The sequence below is a fragment of the Maniola hyperantus genome, chromosome 20 (genome assembly GCF_902806685.2).
Source record: "Maniola hyperantus chromosome 20, iAphHyp1.2, whole genome shotgun sequence".
NCBI classification, from domain to species: Eukaryota; Metazoa; Arthropoda; class Insecta; order Lepidoptera; family Nymphalidae; genus Maniola; species Maniola hyperantus.
The window spans coordinates 5,700,143-5,724,242 of NC_048555.1; the positions used below are offsets into that span (position 1 = coordinate 5,700,143).

The 24,100-nt window shown below is 37.1% G+C and overlaps 1 protein-coding gene across 1 annotated transcript in view; it reads right to left on the minus strand.

Moving 5' to 3' along the window:
* LOC117992140 (midasin) overlaps positions 1 to 24,100 on the minus strand; it is a 33,176-nt gene that overhangs the window by 1,568 nt on the left and 7,508 nt on the right. Inside the window, exons 9-39 of the mRNA XM_034979816.2 lie at positions 21,723 to 24,021; positions 19,913 to 21,650; positions 18,185 to 19,838; positions 17,885 to 18,099; positions 17,647 to 17,779; positions 16,901 to 17,546; positions 16,236 to 16,741; positions 15,980 to 16,156; positions 14,813 to 15,222; positions 14,372 to 14,511; positions 13,703 to 13,929; positions 12,718 to 12,935; positions 11,792 to 12,009; positions 11,102 to 11,275; positions 10,545 to 10,745; positions 9,822 to 10,036; positions 8,979 to 9,141; positions 7,695 to 8,842; positions 7,176 to 7,305; positions 6,719 to 6,848; positions 6,148 to 6,226; positions 5,764 to 5,983; positions 5,478 to 5,579; positions 5,162 to 5,329; positions 4,599 to 4,973; positions 3,824 to 4,001; positions 3,300 to 3,451; positions 2,405 to 2,530; positions 1,684 to 1,868; positions 858 to 1,066; positions 112 to 317 (exon numbers count right to left, since the gene is read on the minus strand). Coding sequence (XP_034835707.1) covers positions 112 to 317; positions 858 to 1,066; positions 1,684 to 1,868; positions 2,405 to 2,530; positions 3,300 to 3,451; positions 3,824 to 4,001; positions 4,599 to 4,973; positions 5,162 to 5,329; positions 5,478 to 5,579; positions 5,764 to 5,983; positions 6,148 to 6,226; positions 6,719 to 6,848; positions 7,176 to 7,305; positions 7,695 to 8,842; positions 8,979 to 9,141; positions 9,822 to 10,036; positions 10,545 to 10,745; positions 11,102 to 11,275; positions 11,792 to 12,009; positions 12,718 to 12,935; positions 13,703 to 13,929; positions 14,372 to 14,511; positions 14,813 to 15,222; positions 15,980 to 16,156; positions 16,236 to 16,741; positions 16,901 to 17,546; positions 17,647 to 17,779; positions 17,885 to 18,099; positions 18,185 to 19,838; positions 19,913 to 21,650; positions 21,723 to 24,021 — 12,742 coding nt within the window. The remainder of the gene's footprint in view (positions 1 to 111; positions 318 to 857; positions 1,067 to 1,683; positions 1,869 to 2,404; positions 2,531 to 3,299; positions 3,452 to 3,823; positions 4,002 to 4,598; positions 4,974 to 5,161; positions 5,330 to 5,477; positions 5,580 to 5,763; positions 5,984 to 6,147; positions 6,227 to 6,718; positions 6,849 to 7,175; positions 7,306 to 7,694; positions 8,843 to 8,978; positions 9,142 to 9,821; positions 10,037 to 10,544; positions 10,746 to 11,101; positions 11,276 to 11,791; positions 12,010 to 12,717; positions 12,936 to 13,702; positions 13,930 to 14,371; positions 14,512 to 14,812; positions 15,223 to 15,979; positions 16,157 to 16,235; positions 16,742 to 16,900; positions 17,547 to 17,646; positions 17,780 to 17,884; positions 18,100 to 18,184; positions 19,839 to 19,912; positions 21,651 to 21,722; positions 24,022 to 24,100) is intronic.

Genomic DNA, 24,100 nt, shown 5'->3' on the forward strand with positions numbered 1-24,100 from the left:
CATACAAAATCTATCTATGTCTGTCTGTGTATATATTTTGTGAACATCTCAAATAACCACCAGGTGAGATTGAAGGCAAGAGCTAACTTGTCTATGAATAAAAAATCCCACCTGAGAAACTAAAGCCAAGCTCTCGAAAGCCAGTTCCTTGCTCCTATTGTCAGCCATGGAGCTCGAGTCGTCGATCGCTATAGCGATTTTGTATTCGCGCTTGGCAGGTTTGGTGCGCCGTAACCAGATACGATCCTTGCGGAAGTGCGACGCGATGTACGGGATCACGCGACGCATGTTGATTGCGCGACCGGTGCGGAAGTCGCCTGGAAATAAATCATTTGACTGAGAATAAATTATTTTCATGTTCTATAAAGTGTGTATTTTCGCGCGAATATACCTTGGCCATTTCAAACATCGAAACAATACAGTTCAAGTTAAATGTGCCAGGCTGTTTTAAATCGTTTGATGAAAAAGTGTCACTAATTATTTTTGTTTCAGTGTTACGTCTTTTGGGAAACTTTAAAAAGTTAAAACAAGGGAATTAATAGCACATTTTATTCGTGACAATATCACGTTTTAATACTGGAAATAATATTATTATACCCATGTTATATAACATGCCTAAGCTCGCTGGTTCAGAAAATTTGCTCCACATTAATCTAAGCATTGTCTGCGACTGAAGCAACCAGTACACAATAGATATGTAAGATTAGAGATCGTCATACTCTACGGTAGTGCCGTTTGTGTCCAGCGGCTCCCTGCGATTTATTTGAAGTTTTCTGTACACTTAGTCGGTATTTTTCGGTGACGAGATCGCATTCCAGCACCTTGAATACCTCTACATGTAGCTCCGTGTCACTCACCGGCTCGTCGCGATCGTCCAGTGGGCTCCAGCACCAGCCTCAGTCGCTCGCACAGCGCGCGCGCGGCGTTGCCGCAGTCGCTCCACACGGCGCGCCACGCGGCGGCCGACGCGCCGCTGCCGGCGACCGCGCCGCGTTCCAACCACTGTCTGAGACTTAAGTACTGCTCCATTGTTATATCATCCACTTGCTGGCTTGATTCTTCGACTCTAAGAAAAGATAAGAGAAATATCACGAAAAATTCGCGTGGGAGAGTATGGATGGACAAGTTTGTAAAAACTGCTCAAATATGATGTTACGCTATGCATTAGGTATTATGTTCGTAAAATCGAGCTCACCGCTACGTTATCGCTAGGCGAATATCCAGTTGGTAGGAGCACGCTGCGCTCGGCGGGGACGTGTCCGAGCCCTGCTAGTGTATAGTAATAATATGCAGCTTACAATAACAGTTAGCGCTCTATCGGAAGTGTGGAATCTACTCCCTTCGGCGGTGTTCGCATTAGATTACAACATGAGCTTATTCAAGGAGCGAATTAACAAATTTCTGAAAGGCCGGTAACGCATTGGTGGTTCCTCTGGTTGGTACTGCAAATGTTCATGGGCGGCGGTATTCACTTAACATCAGGTGACCGGCCTGCTCGTTTGCTCGCCATTTTTATTTAAAAAAAAGTACTAATATGCCCAGCATACTAATAATTTTATTATTAGTCCGCGCGGTAAGTCAGCAGTCAACTCAGTTTCACCCTCGACTTCAATACCAGTTTAACCCGTAGCTTTATGACCAGTCCCCGCATTCATCTGATCTATATAAAAAAACTATACTAGCCTAGTATGATAAGTAGTGTCCCGTCCTCGGGGCACGGTAGTAGTCAACACAATATCACCCTCGACTTCAATACCAGTTTCACCGGTAGCTTCATCACCACCTTCCTTCGTGTTACCAGTTTTGTCTTGATCTTTATCTTGACCGGTTTTGTTCTTCTCGGATTTTAATTCCTCTGCCTTATCGACCTAGGATTTTAAAAACAAAATTAAAAATTTTTGATTGATTCAGATTTCTATAATGAAAAATAGGTCTCTAATGTAATTGAAGATTTTTTTATGATGCTTGATGGTACCTACTCAAATATCTTTAGACACGACGACATATTTATTCACGTGCAGTTGAAGCACGTCAATTGCAACTAAATCCAAATAATTCATTTAAAATAGGTAACATTGTCCACTTTTTGATTGTCAATTGTTGGATTTGTAAGATGTAATTACTCGGAATTTAGTTTGCAGTGCTGTCGATGTGCGTTCGTAAACCGCGCGTTGGTTGCGCGCGAAAAAGTCGTTATGTGCAAAGGCTTCGATCGAATTCCATCAACCTTTTAAATGCGTTTCAGTTTGATTTCCTATCCTTGTCCTTTTCTTATCAACCCTAGAATAAACTTGACGAAAAGTGACAGCATTACAAATTTAACTAAACTAGATTAAAAGCAGTTTAGTAACGGCCTAACTTGACTACAGCTTTCTTATTTATAAGCTAAGTAGCTAACACACACCTGTATATCATCTTCGTCCACGTCCATCGCAACTTCTTCGTCTTGCTTCAATTTGTCCGCTTGTTCATCTTCTTGTTGCAAAGTTGGCTGTTGGTCCGCTTGTTCTTTTGTAGCGGCATCAACCACCTACACAAACAGAGTGCTTCTGATGATGATGATTGAATATAGCATTAGTTTTCCATGCCCTCCTGCCTTGACATAGTTCCACCAGTATTTCAATCTTTTAAGGTTTGCTGCAATGGACATCCTCTATGCGATGGTTGGATAGAACATTAAAATATAAGCAAACCTTAAGAACTCTTTTTAATGAAGCGAGACGCTTCGTGAGAGTCCTTGGAAGTTCGACTATAGTCCACGACAGGTTGAGATGGCAATCGGGGTGTGAGGCGGGGGGACGACCCCGCATATCCGCACGTCACCTGCACTCGCCGCACCGGGTTAGGGGCGTTCCCTCCCCGATTGCAATTTCGACCTGTCGCGTACTATATGTAGGGGTGCAGACCTTTAAGATGCCGCGCGGTTCGATAGTAGAGTGGCGAGAGGGGAGCTAGATGAAATAATTCCTTAGCACACTCTCCACAAAAACTACACAAAAATAAGTAATTAAATTTTTGTATTTGTTTAAATTAACAATGCTATTTCTGAAGTGTGCCGTATTTATTTCCCACTGACCTAAAGTTACATTTCTATACAATAAGCGGCAGAAAATATTGTACATCGGCCTTTAGAAAGAGAGAGCTGTTTCGTAGAGCGTAGCCTCTGTTGTTGAGACCAACAAAACGTCACATAAGTATGAGCGACAGAGGCAACGCTCTGCGAAGCCGAAACCTCTTTCTAAAGGTAAATGTACAATATTTCCTGCACTACTTTACTTTAGTTTGCATTGGTACAGTACCTGTAGATCCTCTTTCTGGGCCTGTCTAACGTGTTGGTAGGCGTCCGCTTCGTTGTCTTGGCTCTTCTCCTCGTCACCACCGTCGTTCTCGGCCTCCTCTTGCTCCACGTTTAAAGTGTGAGCTTTCTTATTTTTTCTTTCATTTACGTCACCTGAAGATTATTATAATTTATTTATTTACTAGCTGATGCCCACGACTTTGATTTAGGTTTTTAAAAATCCTATGGTAACTTTGATTTTCCAGAATAAAAAGTAGCCCATGTCACTCTCCAGGTCTTTAATTATGTTCATGCAAAAAACCGCGTCGATCCGTTGCTCGTTGCAATGTAATTGAAGGACAAACCAATTAACAAACACACTTTCGCATTTATAATAGGGGTAGTGATGTAAACACTAACATAATTTTTTTGAAATCATTTAGGAAGTACCTGCTCGGCTTCGCCTTGTCCTTTAAATATTATTCGGCTGTAAATTGCTTCATTTCAGACCTGGAAAATAATGTAATATTATATTTCAATAAATACCCAAAGTCCGCTCATGGTCAGTTCTCCCAGGTTTATTCTGGAACCGTTTCTGTTCTTTGTCTTGAGAAGTCTCAGCTCTGGTAGCGTCCTTGTTGCCGCGATGCCCTTTCTCACTTTTGTCCAACTCCGACCTCCCGGTAGATTGGATATCCTCACCCACTTGTTCTTGCGCTTGCTCCTGAATGAAAAAATGATTCGAAAAATTTTAGTTTAAAACAATTACCGACCAGACAAATTTATTTTTGAGATTATATTCTAGATTTCAGATTATTAAAATTAGCGTATCCGAATAGCTAAAACATATATTACAAAACCAACAAAAAAAATCATTTTCCACTGAATAGTTCTGCTGGCAAAATAATTTTGAAATACTAGATGATGCCCGTGACTTCAACCGACTTTTTAAAAATAGGAAAAAATAGCAATCCATCTCTGGGACGCGAGTACCAAGTAGAAGGTGCCCGCCTAAGTTTTAGTTTTGTTTTATTCTTGTGGAAATTCTTTTGATTTTCCAGGATTTACTTCTAATATGTCCTTCCCCAGGATGCAAGCAATCTCTCTACCTATCAAAATCGGTTAAAAGGAAAGGCAGTGAAAAGATAGCAGATAGTCAGACACAGACATACTTTCGCATTTATAAAATTAGCATGCATAAGTATGAATATGAATGATTATTCTTCATCTGAAAGGGCCCTTAATCTAGTTCTTCTCAGAATCATTGGCAGATTTACTAATTAAAATTTAATTAGTCTACGTGATAACAATAACTACTTACAAAAGGCGCAGCTTCTTCATCCTTAGCCTGTTCCGCGTTAGTCTGAACATTATCATTAGTGCCTCTCTCCATGTCAGCATTTTCCACTTCCTCCTCTGCCGTCGGATCATTGTTGGAAGGATTTGCCTGAGGATTAGCTTCGTGTTCTTTTTCCTGTATTTTTTCCTCTTCGTTTATTTTGTCTTCATTCTTTGGCAAGTTTTCGTCTTCTTTTGATTCATTCTCTTCCTGTAATTCAGGTTCAGGATTTTCTGTTTCTGGATTATCTAGGTCCGGTTGAGCGTTTGGATCCTCTTTTTCTTCGTTAGGAGCATCATCTTGATTTTCTTTGCATTCGTTTTCATTATCACCTTTGTGTTCAGCATCTTCATTGTTCTGTAAATAATTGTTTTGTTTTCTTAATTATCTTGTTAACATGTAAAGGTGTGTACTACAGTTTACATGTTAAAATCATTTGCTGTAAGCTATTTTGCTTTAGAACATTTAATTTCTTACTAGAATTAAGTTATGAAATGTTGTCATTTGTAAATTGTCTATTATGAATTACCCATTTCAGAATTTACCTGTTCGTCATTTACATCTTTATCCTCTCCTTCTTCTTCATCACTAGAAAGTTCTAGGCCATTTTTATTATCCTTTTCCTCTTTTACCTTAGATTTGTCTTCCTCTTCTTGTATAGCTTCTTTCATTGCATCTATTTCAAACGGATTCTCAGTTTCAGTTTCGCCATCCTATATTAAAACAGATGTAATATTAAAAATATAGATACATATGTATATTTTGTAATCTGTGACGCTCAAGAAGAGTGATTTCTGCAACTACATAGATGGTTGTTTGACTAAATATGAATTGTGATTAGACTCAAAAGATCTTTTTTACCTTATCATCATTTCCTTCTTCGCCATCAATGTCCATGTTATCGGGAAGTTCAAAATCTTCTGGTTCCGGCAATTGTTGTTGATTGCCGTGGTATGGATCGATCTGAAATTATTTTTTCACGTTATTAACAAATAAAAACAGCACAATCAGCAATGTAAAAACCACTTAAAAATTATTTGACCCACCGCCACCCATATTTTATATTTTTTATTTATTTATGTTATTTTGCGTAAAAATAATAAAGTCCTAATTTACTCATTAAAGTAATTATAGTTCTCGATCTTACATGGTCATCATCAACTTCGGGTTCGTTCATGTCATTGACATCTTTCTGCTGTTGTTTCTCCTTTCCGTCTGTACCATCATCCTGGCCCTGTTCTTGTTCTTTAGCAGCCATTTCTTTCTCACCTGTACTTTCACCCTTGCCACGCTCTTCCTTTTCTTTCTTACCAGACTCTTCTTCTATATCATCTTCGTCCTCCGAACCCCATATTTGTTGATCTAGTCTGGAAAGTTAACGGTAGAAATGTTATATAGACCTAAAAAGTATTGCCGCCTTTTTCATAGCAAGTGTTATTTTTATAAAAGTATCTCACTACTGCAATTGAGAATTTAAAAATAATGTTATAAATTATATCCCCTAAGGATTTTCTGAGAAAAGACTACTTACTTTTCAGCAGCATTGTCAGTTTCACCCATTTGCTTATCTGGATCATCATTTTCATTATCTTGGTCCGATTCATCTCCTTCTGTTATGTCATAATTTTCTTTGTAGATAACTTTACAAAAGTTAAATAAATACGTTTGTGCAGACTTTTAACCTTTTTCTATTTAGGAAATGACATGGACAAATTTTGCTGAAAATGCGCCAATCTCACGAGCGTTACTATCAATGGTTTGATTGTGGAGCACTAACAATTAGACATGTAGTGCGTACATTTTGAGATCTCACTCGCCATTTTATCTATGTGTCAACTGTCTTGTCAAAATTACGGGCCACCTTTAAAATGAGGACTAAAATCGTAGTTTTGACATGACAGTTGACACATATAGCTAAAACAGAAAGTGAGATTTCAAAATGTATGCATATTATTAATACTAACCTTAATGAATTTTGTTAATTATGTAACCATATGACTTTGTATGCGGTTTGTAACCAAACTGAGGATATTTTTTATCAATAACTTAATGGAAAGTCACAATATTTAAAATACTAAAATTTAAATCTGAATCTGTATTACCTTTTTGCTCAATATCTTGGAGATGCGAGTCGAAATCATCAGTCATATTAACTCCCTTTTCTTCTTCTTTGCAATCTCTATCTTCTTCATTCTTCTCTTCACCAGGACGATGTGCGTCGTCTAGTTGATCCTGCAAAAAGTCGATTGATTCATCACGATCAATCACATAAAATAATACTTAAATTACTGAGAAACCTAGCCCAGCATTAAAAGTTGAAACAAACACTTTTTCTTTAAAACCCCGTATTTCCGAGGGTCACACACCAGATTATAAGCTGATCATTATTAGATCGATTGAATTATTTCGCTCAAACACGCATCAAACGGGCGGGTCTGCCCGTTTGTTTGTGTACATACCTACCTCTTTTTGGCTTTTGAATTTTGTTTGTTAGATAATAATTTGATCAAAGTTGGAATAATATTTAAACTTAATATTACCCATGTTAATAACTTTTACCTGATTTTCAATCCTCTCAGAAACATCTTTTTGTCCTTCCCCTTCACCAAGCCCCATTCCACTGGACAGCTTTCCGGGACCACCGTCACCCTCGCCTTCTTCCGTATCCAAACCGGAGGGCTTGCAAAATCTAAATAAGTTTGATTTTATATCATTGAGAAACATGAGTATAAGGTAAAATGATTTGAAATAAATCAGAAAGTAAGCTTATTTGTGTGAAAGTTACGAAGAAGGACTTGTAATGGTAATTGTGTCAAGTAAAGAAGCCTCTGTAATTGAACCTGTGGTGGATGATTTATCGATTTGTTCAAAGAGAGACACAACGGCAGAGGCGCAACTGCAACCCGTTGCTTATTGTGTTGTCAGTCAGTCAAGTAAGAGTAGTATAACCATATACCTATGCGCAGGCACATCTCTGCCTTTTTCGAATGCCTCTTGAATTAATATTTTATATGCATCAAGATATTTGAATTTTTACTATAGCTGGTTTTAGGTCTAATTAAGTTTTTGTTCACATACCCTTTAGTGGCCAAATCCGAAAATATCTTCAACAAAACTGAAAGCATCTTACAAGAGATTCTATGCACCGCTACTTTCTGTGACAGAAAATATTGGACAAACAACACAGTTTGTTCTAATATTGGCACCATTCTTATTACTGCATTTTTTATATTTTCTGTTTCAGTTCTTGTTGCGATATATTGCACGTAGTTTCCTAATAAAGAACGAATTTTGCTTATCAAAGTATCGAGCTGCAACATTTTAGAGTCAATCGATAACTTTTCTTGCAACAATTCCTTCAAATGCTTGTCTTCTAATATTTCTTTAGACTCCTCTTTTTCCTTGTTACCTCCATCGATAATTTCATCGATTGCGTTCAAAACATCGATATTGTCCGTACTTTTATCAGCCGGTAAATGTTTTTTATATAATGATTGAATTATAAGTAACATTGTTGCTACAATATCTTCCGTTTCTGCGATAAGTGCGTGAGACGAATTCTCGGTCATTTCTTGATCTTTAGCTTCGTCCAATTTATCAAGTTCTTTTGTAGTGTTTTTCAAATATTGCATCAAATTTTTAACACATCTTAATACTGGATGTTGGGAATTAAGATCTTCAACGATATTTATCTTAAATTTAAATTTATATTCCTGTAAAGTGGCTCCGACTTTCTCAGTTAAGTCAAGTAAATTTTGTTTAGCATCGTTAATTGCGTCAATATGACTTTGAGAAACGTTTGGTAAATTATTATTTTCACCTATATATTTAGGGGACGAATTGCCAAGTTTATGCAATGCTGCCTTTTGTTTATTTACTACCGATATAATGGCTTTTATTTTCTTATAGAGTTCATGCCATTCATCGCTGTTTAGGAAGCAGCGTGCCAAAGGTGAATCTGATGATACTACATCGAATTCTGGTACAGAATCAGTATTCAGAGCTTCTTTTGGTATGGATTTGAGTACGACAGTAAGTTGATCTAATAGAATGCTTGTATGGGCGTAGCATTCGATTAAAATATCGAGCTTTTCTTTCATAGTTGAAATATTAGTGTCACTAATGTCAGCTTCAAGAGCATTCGTCAGATTTGTGGTCACTTGGCGTAAATCGTAAATGTTTCTTGCGTATTTAGATATGGATTTCTTTTGATTATTTGTGATTTTCTGAGAAAAATAAATAAATAAATAGACATCAATATCAGTATCAATTCTGTTTTATATAACTTTTAAATTGTTGTATACATTGTGATTGATAGAAAACTCATGAAAATGACTTAAAACTGAATCTTTAAAAACATACCAGTAATTGTGCAGCAAATCCTTTGCAGCGTTCAATGTTTTGCATGCCCAGATCACTGTGTGGCGCCTGTAACGCTGTGCTAAACAATCTATGTCGAGCAATATTCTTTTGAAAATATTTCTCACAGCCTGACCATAGAAGTGTCAGTGTAGGGTCGCACCGTCTGAAAACATATTTGCCTGTTACACACACAAAACCTAAAACATATCAAAAGCCAAACTTGTCATAAATGACAATTTCTTTCTTGGCATATTGTTACTGTCATATCCATCATATTGGAGTTGCAGAACGACTTAGATTAAGACAGCCAAGAACAAGACAGATGTGTCAGGCGTAAACCGCGTCTCATTATTTTAATGGCAGAGTAAAAGTGCACTATAATAGATATCAGCCAATGATGAATACAACAATAGGTACAGTTCTTGCGATTCACGAAGGCGAGTGAACTTTACTTGTGGTTACATGGTATACATGGACATTGCGGAAGTGTGCGTGCATGCGGACCAATCAGTCGCGAGTAAGCGCTCGCATACGCACACATGTACTGTAGCTTACTTATATACCGATACGATTTCAACACAAGCATGATCCACTCGCCTTCGTGAAATGCAAGAACTATACTAAGGTGTTACTATAAGTAGTTAGTTTATCAAAATCAAGAAAGATAAATAATTTTATTGGAAAATTGACAAGAATTTGGAAACATTTTATAGTCTTTTGTAGATATCAAAATAATAATAATTAGATTTATATTAATATTAGCAAAAGTTACATTGAAATTCATATTGTATTTCCCTAATCATAAAGTAGAGAAAACTAATAGATGTTTGTTTTTTGACAAACCTGCTCTTCAAATATTTCATAGCCGCGTCCAAGTCGACTGGCGGTATTGTAAAGTCATACAGCTCTTCAGAGGCAGATAGTATTACTAATCCGGTTCGATAGTTGAGGCCCATTTTACTGAGGTACTTGAATAAGTCTGCGAGGGCTTTGCGCTTTTGTTGGACGATGTTCTTGGCTTGGGACGTTTGCTTCTCTTTGGCTGCTGTTGTGTCAACCTAAGAGGACCGAAACAGTAAGGCGCCATCTCCACGGACGGGTGAATCGCGGCGATAGTCTCGCCGTGTTACAATATTCAATACAAACTCTATGGGCCAATCTCCACAGGGCGATTCTGTCGTCTGTGGAAATGGCGCCTTAGGTTCTCGAGACTAAGTCTAGTCTAAGACTAAGAGAAAGGGGCATGGTTTACTAAAAACTGCCATATCCCTTCCAGGTTAGCTCGCTTCCATCTAAGGCTGAGATCTATAGAGCGCACTTTGACTTTGCTCTGACTTAGGATTGAGTTAAAACGAGACAGATTTATGTGAGAGATATAGCTCTGTCTCGTTTTAACTCTGTCTTAAGTCTAAGCTAAGTCAGAGTGCGCTCTATAGATCCTTAGACTGAATCATCATTTACCACCAGGTGAGATTGCAGTCAAGGGCTAACTTTTATCTGAATTTAAAAAAAAATGAAAAAGGATTTTTTAACTCTTAGAAGTTCAAACTGGTATGTAGATCTTACCTCTAAAGATCCTAAATGTGCACTGCTCTCGATCACCAGGGTAACAAAATCATCTAGGGCTTGCACCAAAGAAGGGTACCCAGTATTCGTGATGGTGTCTTTGCATAACATCTTCGCTTTGTTCAGCAAGCTTGGTATCTTGGATAAAAGACTGACGTCTGATATTATTGGGCATGGCTGTTCTGTTTGGTCAGTGTATTTCTGGAATATAGGAAAAGTGTGAATCGTCGGTTAGCATAATAATACTTCGATACTTTTCAGGAGAGACGAAAACCTGTTTTTATTTTGGCAAACATTTAATTTAACGGATTTTAAATCGGAGAAAAACATGAAAGGATACCGACTTGTTGGGCAAACGGTGTCACTACCTATATTATAAATGCGAAAGAGTGTTTGTTTGTCCTTCAATCACGTCGCAACAGAGCAACGGAGCGACGAGATTTTTTGCATGGGTATAGAGGCTGGAGAGTGACATAGGTTACTTTTTATCCCGGAAACTCCCGGAATCCCGGAACGATCGATCGAAACAGTTTTAATCTTTATACATATAACCTTACCTTAATATTCCGAGCCAATACAATATGTATTTGAGGATCAATCATGTAAGCCCCGCCAGTAGGGACGTTGGCACTAGTGGCTCTCTTCGGACGGTCCCATATGCCCACGTGATCCGTCCCAACTTCACTCGAATTGTCTACTAGATAGCTCACTACACTTTCCTTAAGGACTTTCTGAGGACATTAAAAATAAGCTATTAGATTTCTTCTTCCACACAAAAATCACAAGTAAAAAAAAATTGATAGCGTTATTTTCTTCTCAGGAACTTTTCGATCTTGTCTCCCCTTCACCATTTTACCACCGAACCGCAAGACGTCGGGCGAGTTTCTATCCATATGTCGTCGACATCCCATCTACATGCACAAAACTTTTTGCGTCATCATTCCTCATACGCCCATGGCTAAGGTTTGGAATACTCGATACCACGATATGTGTTTCCCGCCAATAGGATAGGCATCTTTTAGGTAAACGCGTCTCATCTTAGGCCACATGATTACTTTCCATCAGGTGTGATTGGGGTCAAGCGTTTGCTTATAATGAATAAATAAATAAATACTTTTTAAATAAATACATATTTTATTGAGATTGTGAGGTAAAAAAATGCAAAATCAGTGCATTTCAGTAGAAAGACCGAAAAGTATTGTTGTCAACGTCTTTAAATATTTAAAAAAAGATTTAGGTAAACAAACCTCAAACTCTTTTGTATGCTTATGCAGGGCTTTATGAGCCTTTTCCACCGTATCCTTGACGCTCCAGTAGCTAAGGTCGCGGTCCCAGGTGCAAATCTTGACGAAATCCTTTAACTTTTTCTCTATAGGCGCTCGCTTCTCTTTGATTTGGGCAGCCACTTGCGGTGAAAATTGTGCGTAGTAATTATATGTGTTCCATAGTATGGATATAAGCTCATCTAAAAAGATTTATTTTATTAAGTTGCATAATAAAAATTATTATTCTCTTGCATTAACATGAGTCAATTGCTTTATCCATACTAATATTATAAATGCGAAAGTGTGTCTGTCTGTCTGCTAGCTTTTCACGGCTCAACCGTTTAACCGATTTTGACGAAATTTGGTACAGAGATAGCTTGCATCGCGGGGAAGGACATAGGCTACTTTTTATCCCGGAAAATTAAAGAGTTCCCACAGGATTTTTAAAAACCTAAATCCACGCGGACGAAGTCGCGGGCATCCTCTAGTAATTTATAAAGAAAGAAAAAGATAAAAAAAGCTTTATAATATTATTTAACCACATAATCTAGGCTAGAGCGAACACCTATGTCAGTTCCACTTACGTTTTATATTTTATGACGGATAAAAACTCTTTGTATAACTGTCGTAAAAACTGAGTTGAGACTGCAGTCATGGGCAAACTTGAATTTTAATAAAACTAACAGCTGCCTGCATCATAATTCACAACTTATCATCAAGTACAGTTTTTATGCAGACAAGCACAAAAATATCAATAATCAGTGTCTCACTGCGTTCTAAATGTACCTAATGACAATGGTAACACATAAACTGTCATAATTCATAACTTATCATCGAAATTCAAATAAAGTTCTTGTGCAGTCACGCACAAAAATGTCACTAAAAAAATATCTACCCTACAAACTTACCTCGTCTCTCACTGCGTTCTAAATGTACCAAGTGACAATGGTACACATAAACTATGTCCAGCCTGACTTCAAACTCAGCGAGATTGGACGTCTCCATGAAGTCTTTTAGCACTGAGATGATCCTCGAAGGTGATACCAGTTCATCTGGATTTGGTTCCAAGTACGAGTTTATTGCTGCATACATGTAGAACCAGTATTTATGGGCCTCTGACTGTTTTCTAATAAAACAAAAGGGAACAATTGGAATATTTCTCAGTCAATTGATGTTTTTTCTTTTCAATTTAATGTGCCCCTATTTTCAATAGCTTATAAATAGAAGGCTTAGAAATAGAGGTACCTACCGAGCCAATTTCAAAAAAATTTAAAAATCAAAAACCTGATATAGTTTTTGCATTTCACGAAGATGAGTGGCACATGCTTGCGTTTAAGTCGTATCGGTATAAGTAAGCGCTTGCTCGCAACTGATTGGTCCGACATGCACGCACACTTACGCAATGCCCATGTAAACGACGTAACCACAAGAATAGTTCACACGTCTTCGTGAATTGCAAGATCTGTACCAGATCATCAGTTAGGGTCCAGAGAGAAACGTTCAACTATCAAGTAGGTACATAGAATTGTCAGTACTATAGAAAAACAATTAAGGAATAAAAGTGCGCTTCACAGTGTTTTTTGATATTGAAAAAGATTTAGATAAAGTTTGCCATGAAGGTCTTATTCATGCTAAATTTTATTAATGCTACCCAAATCATTAGCAGGTATCCTGGAATCACACATTACAAATATAGCAAGAGGATCCTACTCTGGACTTAAATGTATTAAAACTGGAGTTCCACAAGGGAGTGTTGAGGTCCGGTCTTGTACCTATTGTATATCGGCGACATTCCAGAACTCTAAAATAATACCATTGCTAATTTTGCGGAAAGGAATTTACAGGAATTATTAATAATTTACAGGAATTTATCGGAATTTACGGAATTGTTACCTTTGATACAAATTATTGAGGCACTCTTTCCAATTGTTCATTTCCAGTTTCCTCCAGTCAATAATTTGCTGGCCTACTGCCAGAGAAATGTCTATCATATTGTTTCCTTTGTGAGCATTCTTGTTCCATTCCTCAATTTTATCCCGTAGCAATTCCAGGCCAGTTAGAAACCGAGACACAGGGCTAGTGATTGGGAAGCTAAGTATCCTGCCCACTATGACTAAAATCTGAAAACATAATTATTGAATACATTAACAAAATTTACATTATAGTCTTACAGTACCTGGCAGAAAATATTGTACATCGACCTTTAGAAAGAGATAGCGGTTTCGTTAAGCGTTGTCTCTGTCGTTGATACCGACAAAACGTCACATAGATATGAGCGACAGAGACATCGCTCTACAAAGCCGAAGTCTCGTTCTAAAGGTTAATGTACAATATTTCTTGCCGACTACTGTACCCGCAAGCGTAATCTAGTACGACCTCGAGCCAATGGATCAATGATCTAAAGCAGACGGATGAGGAAGACGGAGGATTATGTGTTAACAAGATTTAGAAAAGCCCTATGTCCAGCAGTGGACGCATGAAGGTTGAGAAGGTTGATGGATGGATGGATTTGGTTACATTGATAGTGCAAAGCTTTAATAAGCATATATTCTTAGTTCTTACATCTTTAAGGGTCGGGAAATCAGGCCACTGCTCAAGCATTGCACTAGTACTCTCGTTGACTTTATGTAACAATGGGACACATTCTCTTGTCTCAGAAACCCACGGAGAGCGGTAGAAATCTGGTTTCTGAATAGTTGCATCTGTATAATAGAAAAACGTAAGTAAACGTAAGTATAATATAGTATGTTATTTTAAATTATTCCAGTTTTCTCATGGACTTATAAGTTGATCTTTATTTTTTGTGTAATTAGATATGCAGTCTTAGATGAAAAAACAGGTTAACCTGGAAGGGGTTTGGCAGTTTTTCACAATCATAGCCTTCTTATTTACTAAATGATATAATTTTCATATAAAATTATCAGTAGCTATCGTGGTTTTGATCTGGTGATGTAGCTAGCGACTAGGAGGTAAAAGAAAGCTGTATAAAATAAGGTGACTCACCATTGCCATCTACTTTCTCCTTTATATGAGAGAGTATAACCAGGAAGCTTGGTGATATTCTGCCCTCAAAGTCGGCATCCAAAGCTTCCCAAGCCTCCTGGATAATACTGCTAAATGTAGGATACCGCAGTAACAAAGGGCTGAGTACATCATACCCTACCAACTTCGCTGTGCCGGGTAACCATTCTGCCCTGGTCATGTTACGAACAAAGTTAGAATGCCATTTGTAAATGAGAGACACATCATCAGAGGTGATCAAATGTTTTGGTTTTTCTGTAGGAGCTTTAATTTTCCTCTGCTCAAGTGTTGGTGGCTTAAATTCTCCGAAATCTGATTCGGAGTAAGATGGGAACATTTCCGTTATTTCTTCGTACGCAATGGCTTCCTCGTCTTCGTCTTCACATTTAGACCTGTAGGGATTATTAAGAGGTCATAAACTAAAATATTTACGATGCCGCAATCGCAATTTTTCAATCAGATGCGAAGCTTTGAGGCGTTGAGCGTCAATGCGTTACGACAGACACTATAACATCCTCCTGACAAACCATGGCCTGGCGAGTGGCGGAGAATCTAATCTCTAAGGAGATGTTTTTAGTTCACAATTGCGTACGCAAACACAAGTGCCCTTTCTATTCCCTAGCTCTTATAATCCGATGGGACGGTAATCCAACATGACCGGAAAGAGGTCTTAAGTTATAGGAACTCTTTAATTCTTGTCCCAAGAAGTTGTATCCAAGTTTCCGATATTTTTTTCGGATTGCGCTTATGTCCCCAGTCATGTCTAATGGAAAGTGACTTGTCTAGACGACGCTCTTGCTTTTAGACACCCTACAGAAGTTGAGTGGCAGGAAAAAACCAGCCAAGTGCGAGTCAGACTCGCGCACCGAGGGTTTTTATTTGACATTTTGCACGATAAATCAAAAACTTGAATATACTAATTATTTGTTCATGAACACATTTCAATTTTTTTGTGTAATAAATAACCACAAATTCACGGTTTCTTTTTTTCCTTTGAGGTATGGAACCCTAAAAAGATGACTGGACGTTTCTGATAAAAGTGATAAGTAAAAAAGTAGCTAGTCACGAAATAAATAAATAAATAAAAATGTTTTTATTCAATTAAACTTTACAAGTATTTTTGAATCGTCAACAGCATCTACCACTTACTTGGTAACATATAAAGCCTCATCATCTTGTTTTTTCTTCTCAATGTCTTGTCTTTGCTTCTCCCAAGCTTTGGTAAGCGCATTGAATGTGGTCAATACAGCATTTATTGTAACCTGATCGATCCGTTCTGATGCCATGCAACTTATACTGATTTCAGATAAGTTCATTTTTAATACCCTGCAAAAAGATTGTATGAAAATACCCACAACACAAACTGGAACACAACGAAAATGAGGATAACTAAAAACAAACTTACTCTAAACATTTCGTATCTGCTTGGAAGATATCTTCATTTGCTGCGGTTGAATTTTTATTCAATAGTTGCATGAAATTAGCCGAAACAAATCTATTGAGGTGCTTTTCCCTTGCATCTTTATTGGGGATAGCGTTAGGGTATTCTAGTAAAGAAGCCAGAGCATTTTGCAGAACCGGCCCATGTTCTATTTTCGCGATAAGCTGTCTTAGTAAATCAGTCATTGAAGATACGCTGTATACAATTTGTGACAATGAGCTTTGTAGAGGTTTCGCTAGATCGGGGAACGCTACAGAATAAGCACTCTCCACTTTTTTGGTAAACGCTTTCACTGAATGCATCCACGAAGAAGTTTCCTTTATCACTGTCTGTGCATGTTGTAGTAATGTTTTGTCACGTCTATTTGTTTCCATGATTTCATACAACTTATTTGCAGTTGAAATAAGATTTGAAGAAATGGTTGTTAGTGTTCTGTCGGATAGGACGGATTTTGCGAAATGCATACAGTCCTGTGAACAAAATTTGTTTTTCAGAAGAAGAGAAAATTTGTTTTTAATAGAGTCAATATAACAAAGCGCACAAATCGGGATTGGTGATGTAGTAACTAGGGCTTGAAAGGTTATTCCAACACGAGTAATTTGGAATTTAGTGTCCAAAAACAATCTTACCTTGACAAAGTTCCCATAGGATGGTTCTTTGGGTCTAAAAGTATTACCAGATGCATATTTATGGACTTTCTGTGCTGTCTTCTCTTTCAATTCCATAATAATTTTGCAGTACGGATGCACCTTTTTTAGCTTGTCCCGATTTTCTGTTCCCTCTTTGTAAAAATCTGTCGTCACTTGAGATGGTTTTTCAATGTTCCTGTTTTCGCCTATAGTGCCCGATATGACGCCGTGTACGTAATATGCGCTCAACAACTTATTGAACATAGTGATATCTTCCTCTATATATTGTACTTTGAGACGATATTTTTCCACATGGTCAATCGGACTTACTTCTGCCATTATTCGTATGAGTATAAAACTGGTCAAGAGGGATAGTTCTGCAGTCAAAATTTTTACTTTTGTTTTTGAGGGAGTATCATTTAAATTATGCAACACAGCATTTGAGAGTTTATGATGTGCGTCGCTTGCTTTTGTAAGCAGATCAAGGAAATGTGTATCGTCTTTAAAGTGTACATGCAAAGTTTGTGTTATTCCTTCATAAGATTCCCGTGAATTATTACTAACGCTACTTTCGTCCGAGATGGCGTAATGTAAATAGTTCAAAAGCTGTATATGTTTTTGCTGCTCGAAAGTAGCATCTGATTTCCTGTAATAAAAATTAATCTTCAAGTAATTACGACTACAATGTTTATTAAAAACTTTTTAATTCATCGAGTTTATATTTGCTCAAATTGATTGTAACTTACAGTTTCAACGCGGCGGTTGAGTCTAAAGTACCAATATTTTTCCATAAAGTATTCAATATCGCCTCTAACTGCATGGAATATTCCACACGATCTTTTATAGGTAATTTTTCGTACGCCAATACTGGATGAGCACCTGTTACATTTTGTTTTTAATAATAATGTTGAAAACCACATTAAGACTAATAATAGCTGAAGACACAAATTAAAACGATATACTTATAGATGAACTTTGACTTACTTGACTGATCAGAAAATGTAGTCAAATTTTGAAGGTAGTAAGACATTAGAGGCAAATTAGTTGACATTCTCTTGGTATTGGCTGGAATCGTTTCTATAACTTCCTCAGAGTTATGTAGGGAGTTTTGACTCAAAAACGGTACTGGATATGTAACTGGAGAACTAGTAAGCATGTTGTAGAGACTAGTCCAGAACATTACTGGTAGAGATGATAGCCTGAACAAGTTAAAATCATAAAATATTAACATATCAAATAAAACACTTGAACAATGTAGCTAAATTACAGAGTAAGAAAATATACCTTTGAGAGGCGACGTCGGGATTGCTTTCCAAACATTTTTGAATTATCTTTAACTGGTCCAGAAGTGCTGCAGGGAACCCCCTTATAATGTTTGCTGTTTGAATCAAACTTATCAAAATGTCAACACAGTTAATACTTGTTGGATCAATTTCCAAACTAAATTCGTTATCTGATATTTTATTCATTACTTCAAGAAGATATGGCTGCAAAATATTTATTATCCTTTGTATTACATATAAGTTTACGGGAAGCAATTTCAGCTGTGTTCTTAATTTATCAGTGTCTGACGTATTTTTCGTAAGTTTTTCCAGAGTATCCTCAATATCTTTAATGATTTCTTTATCTGGTACATCTAAAGCTAGTGTGATGTCTGATAAATAACTGGGTTCTGTAGAAACTTTATAAAGTTGTCGATCTATGGATTCGTTCATTTCGAAATTTATTTTGTTGTACATTTCGGTTCTTGCTGTAGACAAGTCGTGTTCATTTTTATTATGATATAATTTTGGCTGTCCATAATATTTGCGAAGTTTTTTGCCAACTTTTGCAATTTTTGAATTTTCATTCTCAGTATTTAACATCAAAGCTTTTAATTCTTTGCTGAATGTTTTCAATTCGTCCTGGTTTGATGGTAGTTTAAACAATTCACCGAGTAAATATTTTTGAACCCATTTTCTATGCACATTTAATAAAGGAATGATTTCTTCTTTTAGAATGGGAGCCCTTTTATTTTTCGTTTTTTCAAATATTGGCATATCACAAACTTTTATAAATCTTTCGCGCCAGTTTAATAGTTGTACAACAAGACATAATAAATCGTCATTCAAGCAAGTTCCGGCTGATTTTATCGTTTGTTTGATATAGCGATCAATAATTTCGAGGTAGATTCTACAATTTCTTAAAATAGGATATTCTGTAAAATCATCCGTCAGTTTTCCTTCACATACTGCTTTTGAGTAGTCAAATGCAGAAAAATTATTTTCCCCTAAGAATAATTGCAAAATAATGTTTTGCATCTCAATGTATAAAAGAGCAAACTCAGAATTAATATTAGATACTATCTCCGTATCCAACTGGTAGGCTTCAGGGAAAAATCTTTGATGCGCTACAACTTTTTCATTGTTTTTCAAATGGGCAAATGCCTTATCATTTAACTGATGTGTAAGCGCTTTGATTTTATTTGTGTTGTTTAATTTCACACCTGCTTTAATTATGCAATGAAACATGTCTAATAGCTCTGGAGGACATTTCTGATATGAAGTCAACACGCAAAGTAATGCATGAGCAGCACTTTCCAAAGACATTTCTGAATCTATAGTCTGTTTTAAAACTAGATGCGTTATTTGCTTAGCGATTTCATGTGAGGAATTAGTACACAATCCTTTAACGCTTAATGTATGACTAACATCGTTGGAAACAACGAGTTCGTATTCTTCTGTTCCCAGCTCCAATTCTAAAGCTTTTAACATTGTATTTTTCATTTCAGCTAGAGACATGCTAACAGAGGAAGTGAAATCACTTCCACTTCTTGGTTTTATATAAACGTCTGAAAAACTACTCAGTAACGCTGTCGTACTCGAGATTCCTCTGATCAGTTGTTGCCAAGTTAGATGAGCGGCTTGTAGCAAATGTGATACTGTTGGCCTCTCTAATCCTGTAAAAACACCTTTACTTAATAATCTACAATTTTATCAAGCTAAGTTAAATACTAATTAAATATATACGCACCTTGTACAAACGCAGACAATGATTCGTGGCATCGTATGCAAATATCGTGGTACTCGTTAGGTAGACCACAAGAGGAAAGCAAGGCTACTAAATCCATATAATTCATTGTTTCCGATAAACCTAAATCCAAGTCTTCGGATCTCAATAAATAAATTTCGACTCCTCTATTTCTCATTGCACGAGATATTTCACCATACTTAGAATCCATTGTAAAGAAAACTCTGAAATTAGGGTGCGGTTTGATTTCACTTATTCCACCTCTTTCTGATATACTCAGCACGCCATTTGGTTCCAATAGTCCATTTAATCTATCAAGAACAGCTGCTGACGTTAAGTTTACATTGTCGAGCAATAGCCATGATCCTTCCACTAATGTTTTCACGAGCAATGAGTCTACCCATTCAAATTTACCACCGGCGTTCACTGAGGTTAGTGCTGAAACTTTATTCTTTAATTTTATTATGTTACTTTTAGCTTGCTCAACATTTTCTGTTGAGAGATTGCATGATATTGCACAGTCTAACAATTTTTCGCAGTGTTCTAAAAGAAAATGTAACCTTTCTTCAAATTTTTTTATATCCTCATTTCTAGAGTTTTTATCCAAAAAGTTTCTTTGCATAGATTTGTATTGATAGAGGTTACTCAACAATTTATTACACCTCCACTGTTTCGATTCCTGTATAATCCACACATTTCTTACAATTTGAATTGTTATTGTTTCTATTTCATCATACAAGCCTTCGAGGTTTCTGTTATAATCAACTTGCTCAAATCCTCCTAAAAGATCCGAAACATCCATGGCCGATGTTACTGGCACAACATGGAGGTCGTTGCCTGTCAAATCCGCTAATACTTGAATAATGCTGCTTTTGCCTGTAGCTGTTGGGCCAACAAGTATAGATAACCAGTTCATTTTAACATTCTGAGCTAAAGCCTTTAGAATAGGCAATTGATTTCTCAGAACCAGCAAATTGGTTTCTAGTGTATGCCTCCTTTTAAACATCAACTCTTTATTTCTCTCTAATATCACATCTCCAATAGTAATGTTTTCGTCGTCAATTGCGATTTGAGGGTTGCTATCGCTTCTAGGATATTCTGGCAAAAATATATCGTCATATATTTGCGCCATGTGTTCCTTATCTTCTTCAGTTCTCATGCGATTAATGTACAACATATTTATATATTTTCCAGGACATATATTTCTTCCACATTTACTATCGTCTATAAGTGCTTCACACCACCTCTGAATATCCCTCAAATTCATTTCCCAAGGGCCGCCCTTGTGACCCCACGACTGAATTTCTGTAACTTCATGAGCCACTTTGCAGTTGAATTCTACAATTTTGTGTAATATGTCTAGAGGCAGTTGTGAATATTGTGCTTTAACAATATATAAGAGATCTTTTTTAGTCAATGTGTCAATATACACTTGCGTAAATCTGTTTAGAAATGATACTGGTAATCCTCTTCGGGCCCCGCCTTGTTTTAGAGGGTTTTGGCAAGCGAAAAGTTTTGTTTGATGTTTAACTTTAAATGTTCGTCCTAGTTCTGGGATAAAAATTTCACCCCTGTGATCTAAACAAGCATTGAGACCTTCGAGTACGGGTTGGGGAGCTAAATTAAGCTCATCTAGTAAAATCCAATCCCCATTTTGAAGAGCATTCAGAAACGCTCCTTCTTTAAATGTAAATGACCCATCTTCCGTAGGTAAGTCAGTTCCAAATAGATCTGTAATATCCTGCAAAAACAAATATTAGTAAGTAATTTGAAATGATTTGGAATGAAAAATTGCTGTTGCGTTTTAACTTACCGTCTGATCACTCAGATTAATACGCACAACTCTGTGCCCTGATGATTTGGCTAAAGCAGTAACCAGGCTTGTTTTTCCAACACCAGGATTCCCTTCTAAAAGAATAGCCTTATTCAGCTGCAGGCCTCGTAGCAGTCGGAGAGTATTAGATCCAGTGGTTGGTGCAGTAAACGTAAATGTTTGTTTCTCATCCAAGTCACCGTGTGGTCCACATTCAATAAAAAACGGCTTAATTCCGAACTTTGAGACATCCGATTCGGCTTTGAGCATCAGCTGTTTATTACACAGCATTTCTTTAAGACTCTCCGTATACTCGTATCCAAAAGTTTTGATTTGATTCAGCAACAATTTAATAGCATTTTGACGTAGCAGGCTTAGCGCTCCAGTATCTATATGTCCTGTGAGAGTTGTGCCAAAGCAGTCTAGAAAGGTCATGCAAGCGCCGTGTACATATGCCTCAGGAACGTCAAGTAAACCTTTCGAAACTGTTACGTTAATGAATTGGACCCACGAAAGCAAGTCACGTATACTGAAAGGGAATTTGTTAGTGACTTCAGAATTTTTCAACCAATCAGTAAAATCCAGAATACAGTTTCCAATCCCGGAATTACCATCCTCTTGGTTGCCTAATGCGATTCCTTTATTCACACTTTTTTCAAGCACTTTTAGTAGATCCTCTCTTGAGCTGACATGATCGCACCATATTTCTGTAAATCGATTACGAAGAGCTGGCGAAAGTTCTTTTTTTCCGAAATCTCCTCCGGGATTCATAGTTCCAATAAAATGGAAATTTTGAACAGCTACAACGACTACAATATCTGAATTATCTTCCATGCCTCGCTCTGACAGCACAAGCTGTCTTTCCGGTTCAAGTAAAGAGTTCAACCTCTCTAAAACGCTATCATCTGCCAGAGAAATTTCGTCAGCCAAGAATAAATGACCATTCTCCATTGATTTTATTAAAGGTCCATCCACCCATTCAAACAACTTTCCGTCGTTTTTATACTGTCGTACGGGACGAAGTCCTCCTAGAAAATCAGAACTCTCTGTGTGCATATGACAGTTCACAGACAATAGTTGCCTGTCACTCAATGCTGCCAAAATTTGACATATTGTCGTTTTACCGCAACCTGTTTCCCCTACCAATAATACAGGCTCGTTAAAAGTAAAAGCTTTTGCGATTAGTATAGCTAACCGCCTCATGTTATAAGTCCAAACTATATGTGTAAATTCAGAAAGTTGATTATTAAGAATCGTCTCCAAAATGGGTTTAGTGACAGGTGAGGTATTTGAGTGCAAACTAAAGAGATTGTCAGGGCTAACTTTTCTCTTAATATGTTTCTCTATCACATCTTCGATGATATTTCTTTCATCGGTTTGACGAACTTTACCAGCGAGTATAAGATATCCTTCATCTGCAATATGTTGGTCCCAATCATAAAATTTTTCGGCAGTTAACATTTCTTTGGAAGCATGCTTATACCTCTGCCCCCATCGGAACAAATCTCTTAAAGTAATAAATCCATCCTTGCCTTGAACAGCAGCCGACCCGCGTCGTCTAACTTGTAATTCCGCCATAACTTCAATCATCTTTTTACAATAGGTAGGGGGAATGTGACATCTTTGATGTAAAATTGTTTCCAATTCATGCCTAGGTATTTCATCAAAGTGCAATTCAACAAAACGATTCCTAAACGCTCTCGATAACATTTTTCTACCACCATACAAACCGGGTGGATTTTGAGTTGCAAACAACATGAAGTTAGGATCAGCTTTAACCACTTGCTGCGTTTCAGGAATGAACAGTTCACGATTGTCGTCTAAAACTCGATTCAGAGCTTCAAGAACATCGCTCGGCGCTAAGTTAAGTTCGTCGAGAATAATCCAATATCCTTTTCTCATAGCTTCTACTAAAACGCCTTCTTTAAAAACAAGGTTACCTTTAGAGTCTGTTGCATATGAGCCAATATACTCTTGTAAATCTGTGTGCTCATGATTATTTATTCGTACGCAGTAGTTCCCTGAAGCTTTGGCAATATAGGTTATGAGAGAGGTTTTTCCTACGGAAGTGTCACCTTGAAGTAGTACCGGTAATCTACCTAAAGAAATAATACGTGCAATGTCTCGAAGATTCTTTCTCACTGTTGGTGTCAAAATATATCCATCAGGGATATTGATATCTAAAGTTCCTTGTGGTATCCAATGCCCTTCGAAAAGCAAAAAGTTTTGTCCTTGTATTTTTGGCTCCGGGATCAATTGCTTTAAGACCGAATTTATATTCTTCTTTCCTAATACCGCTCTGCAAATAACCAAATAACATTGTGAGACAATTTGTTACACAAACTATAAAATTTTGTTTGCAAAATTCATTTCAATAC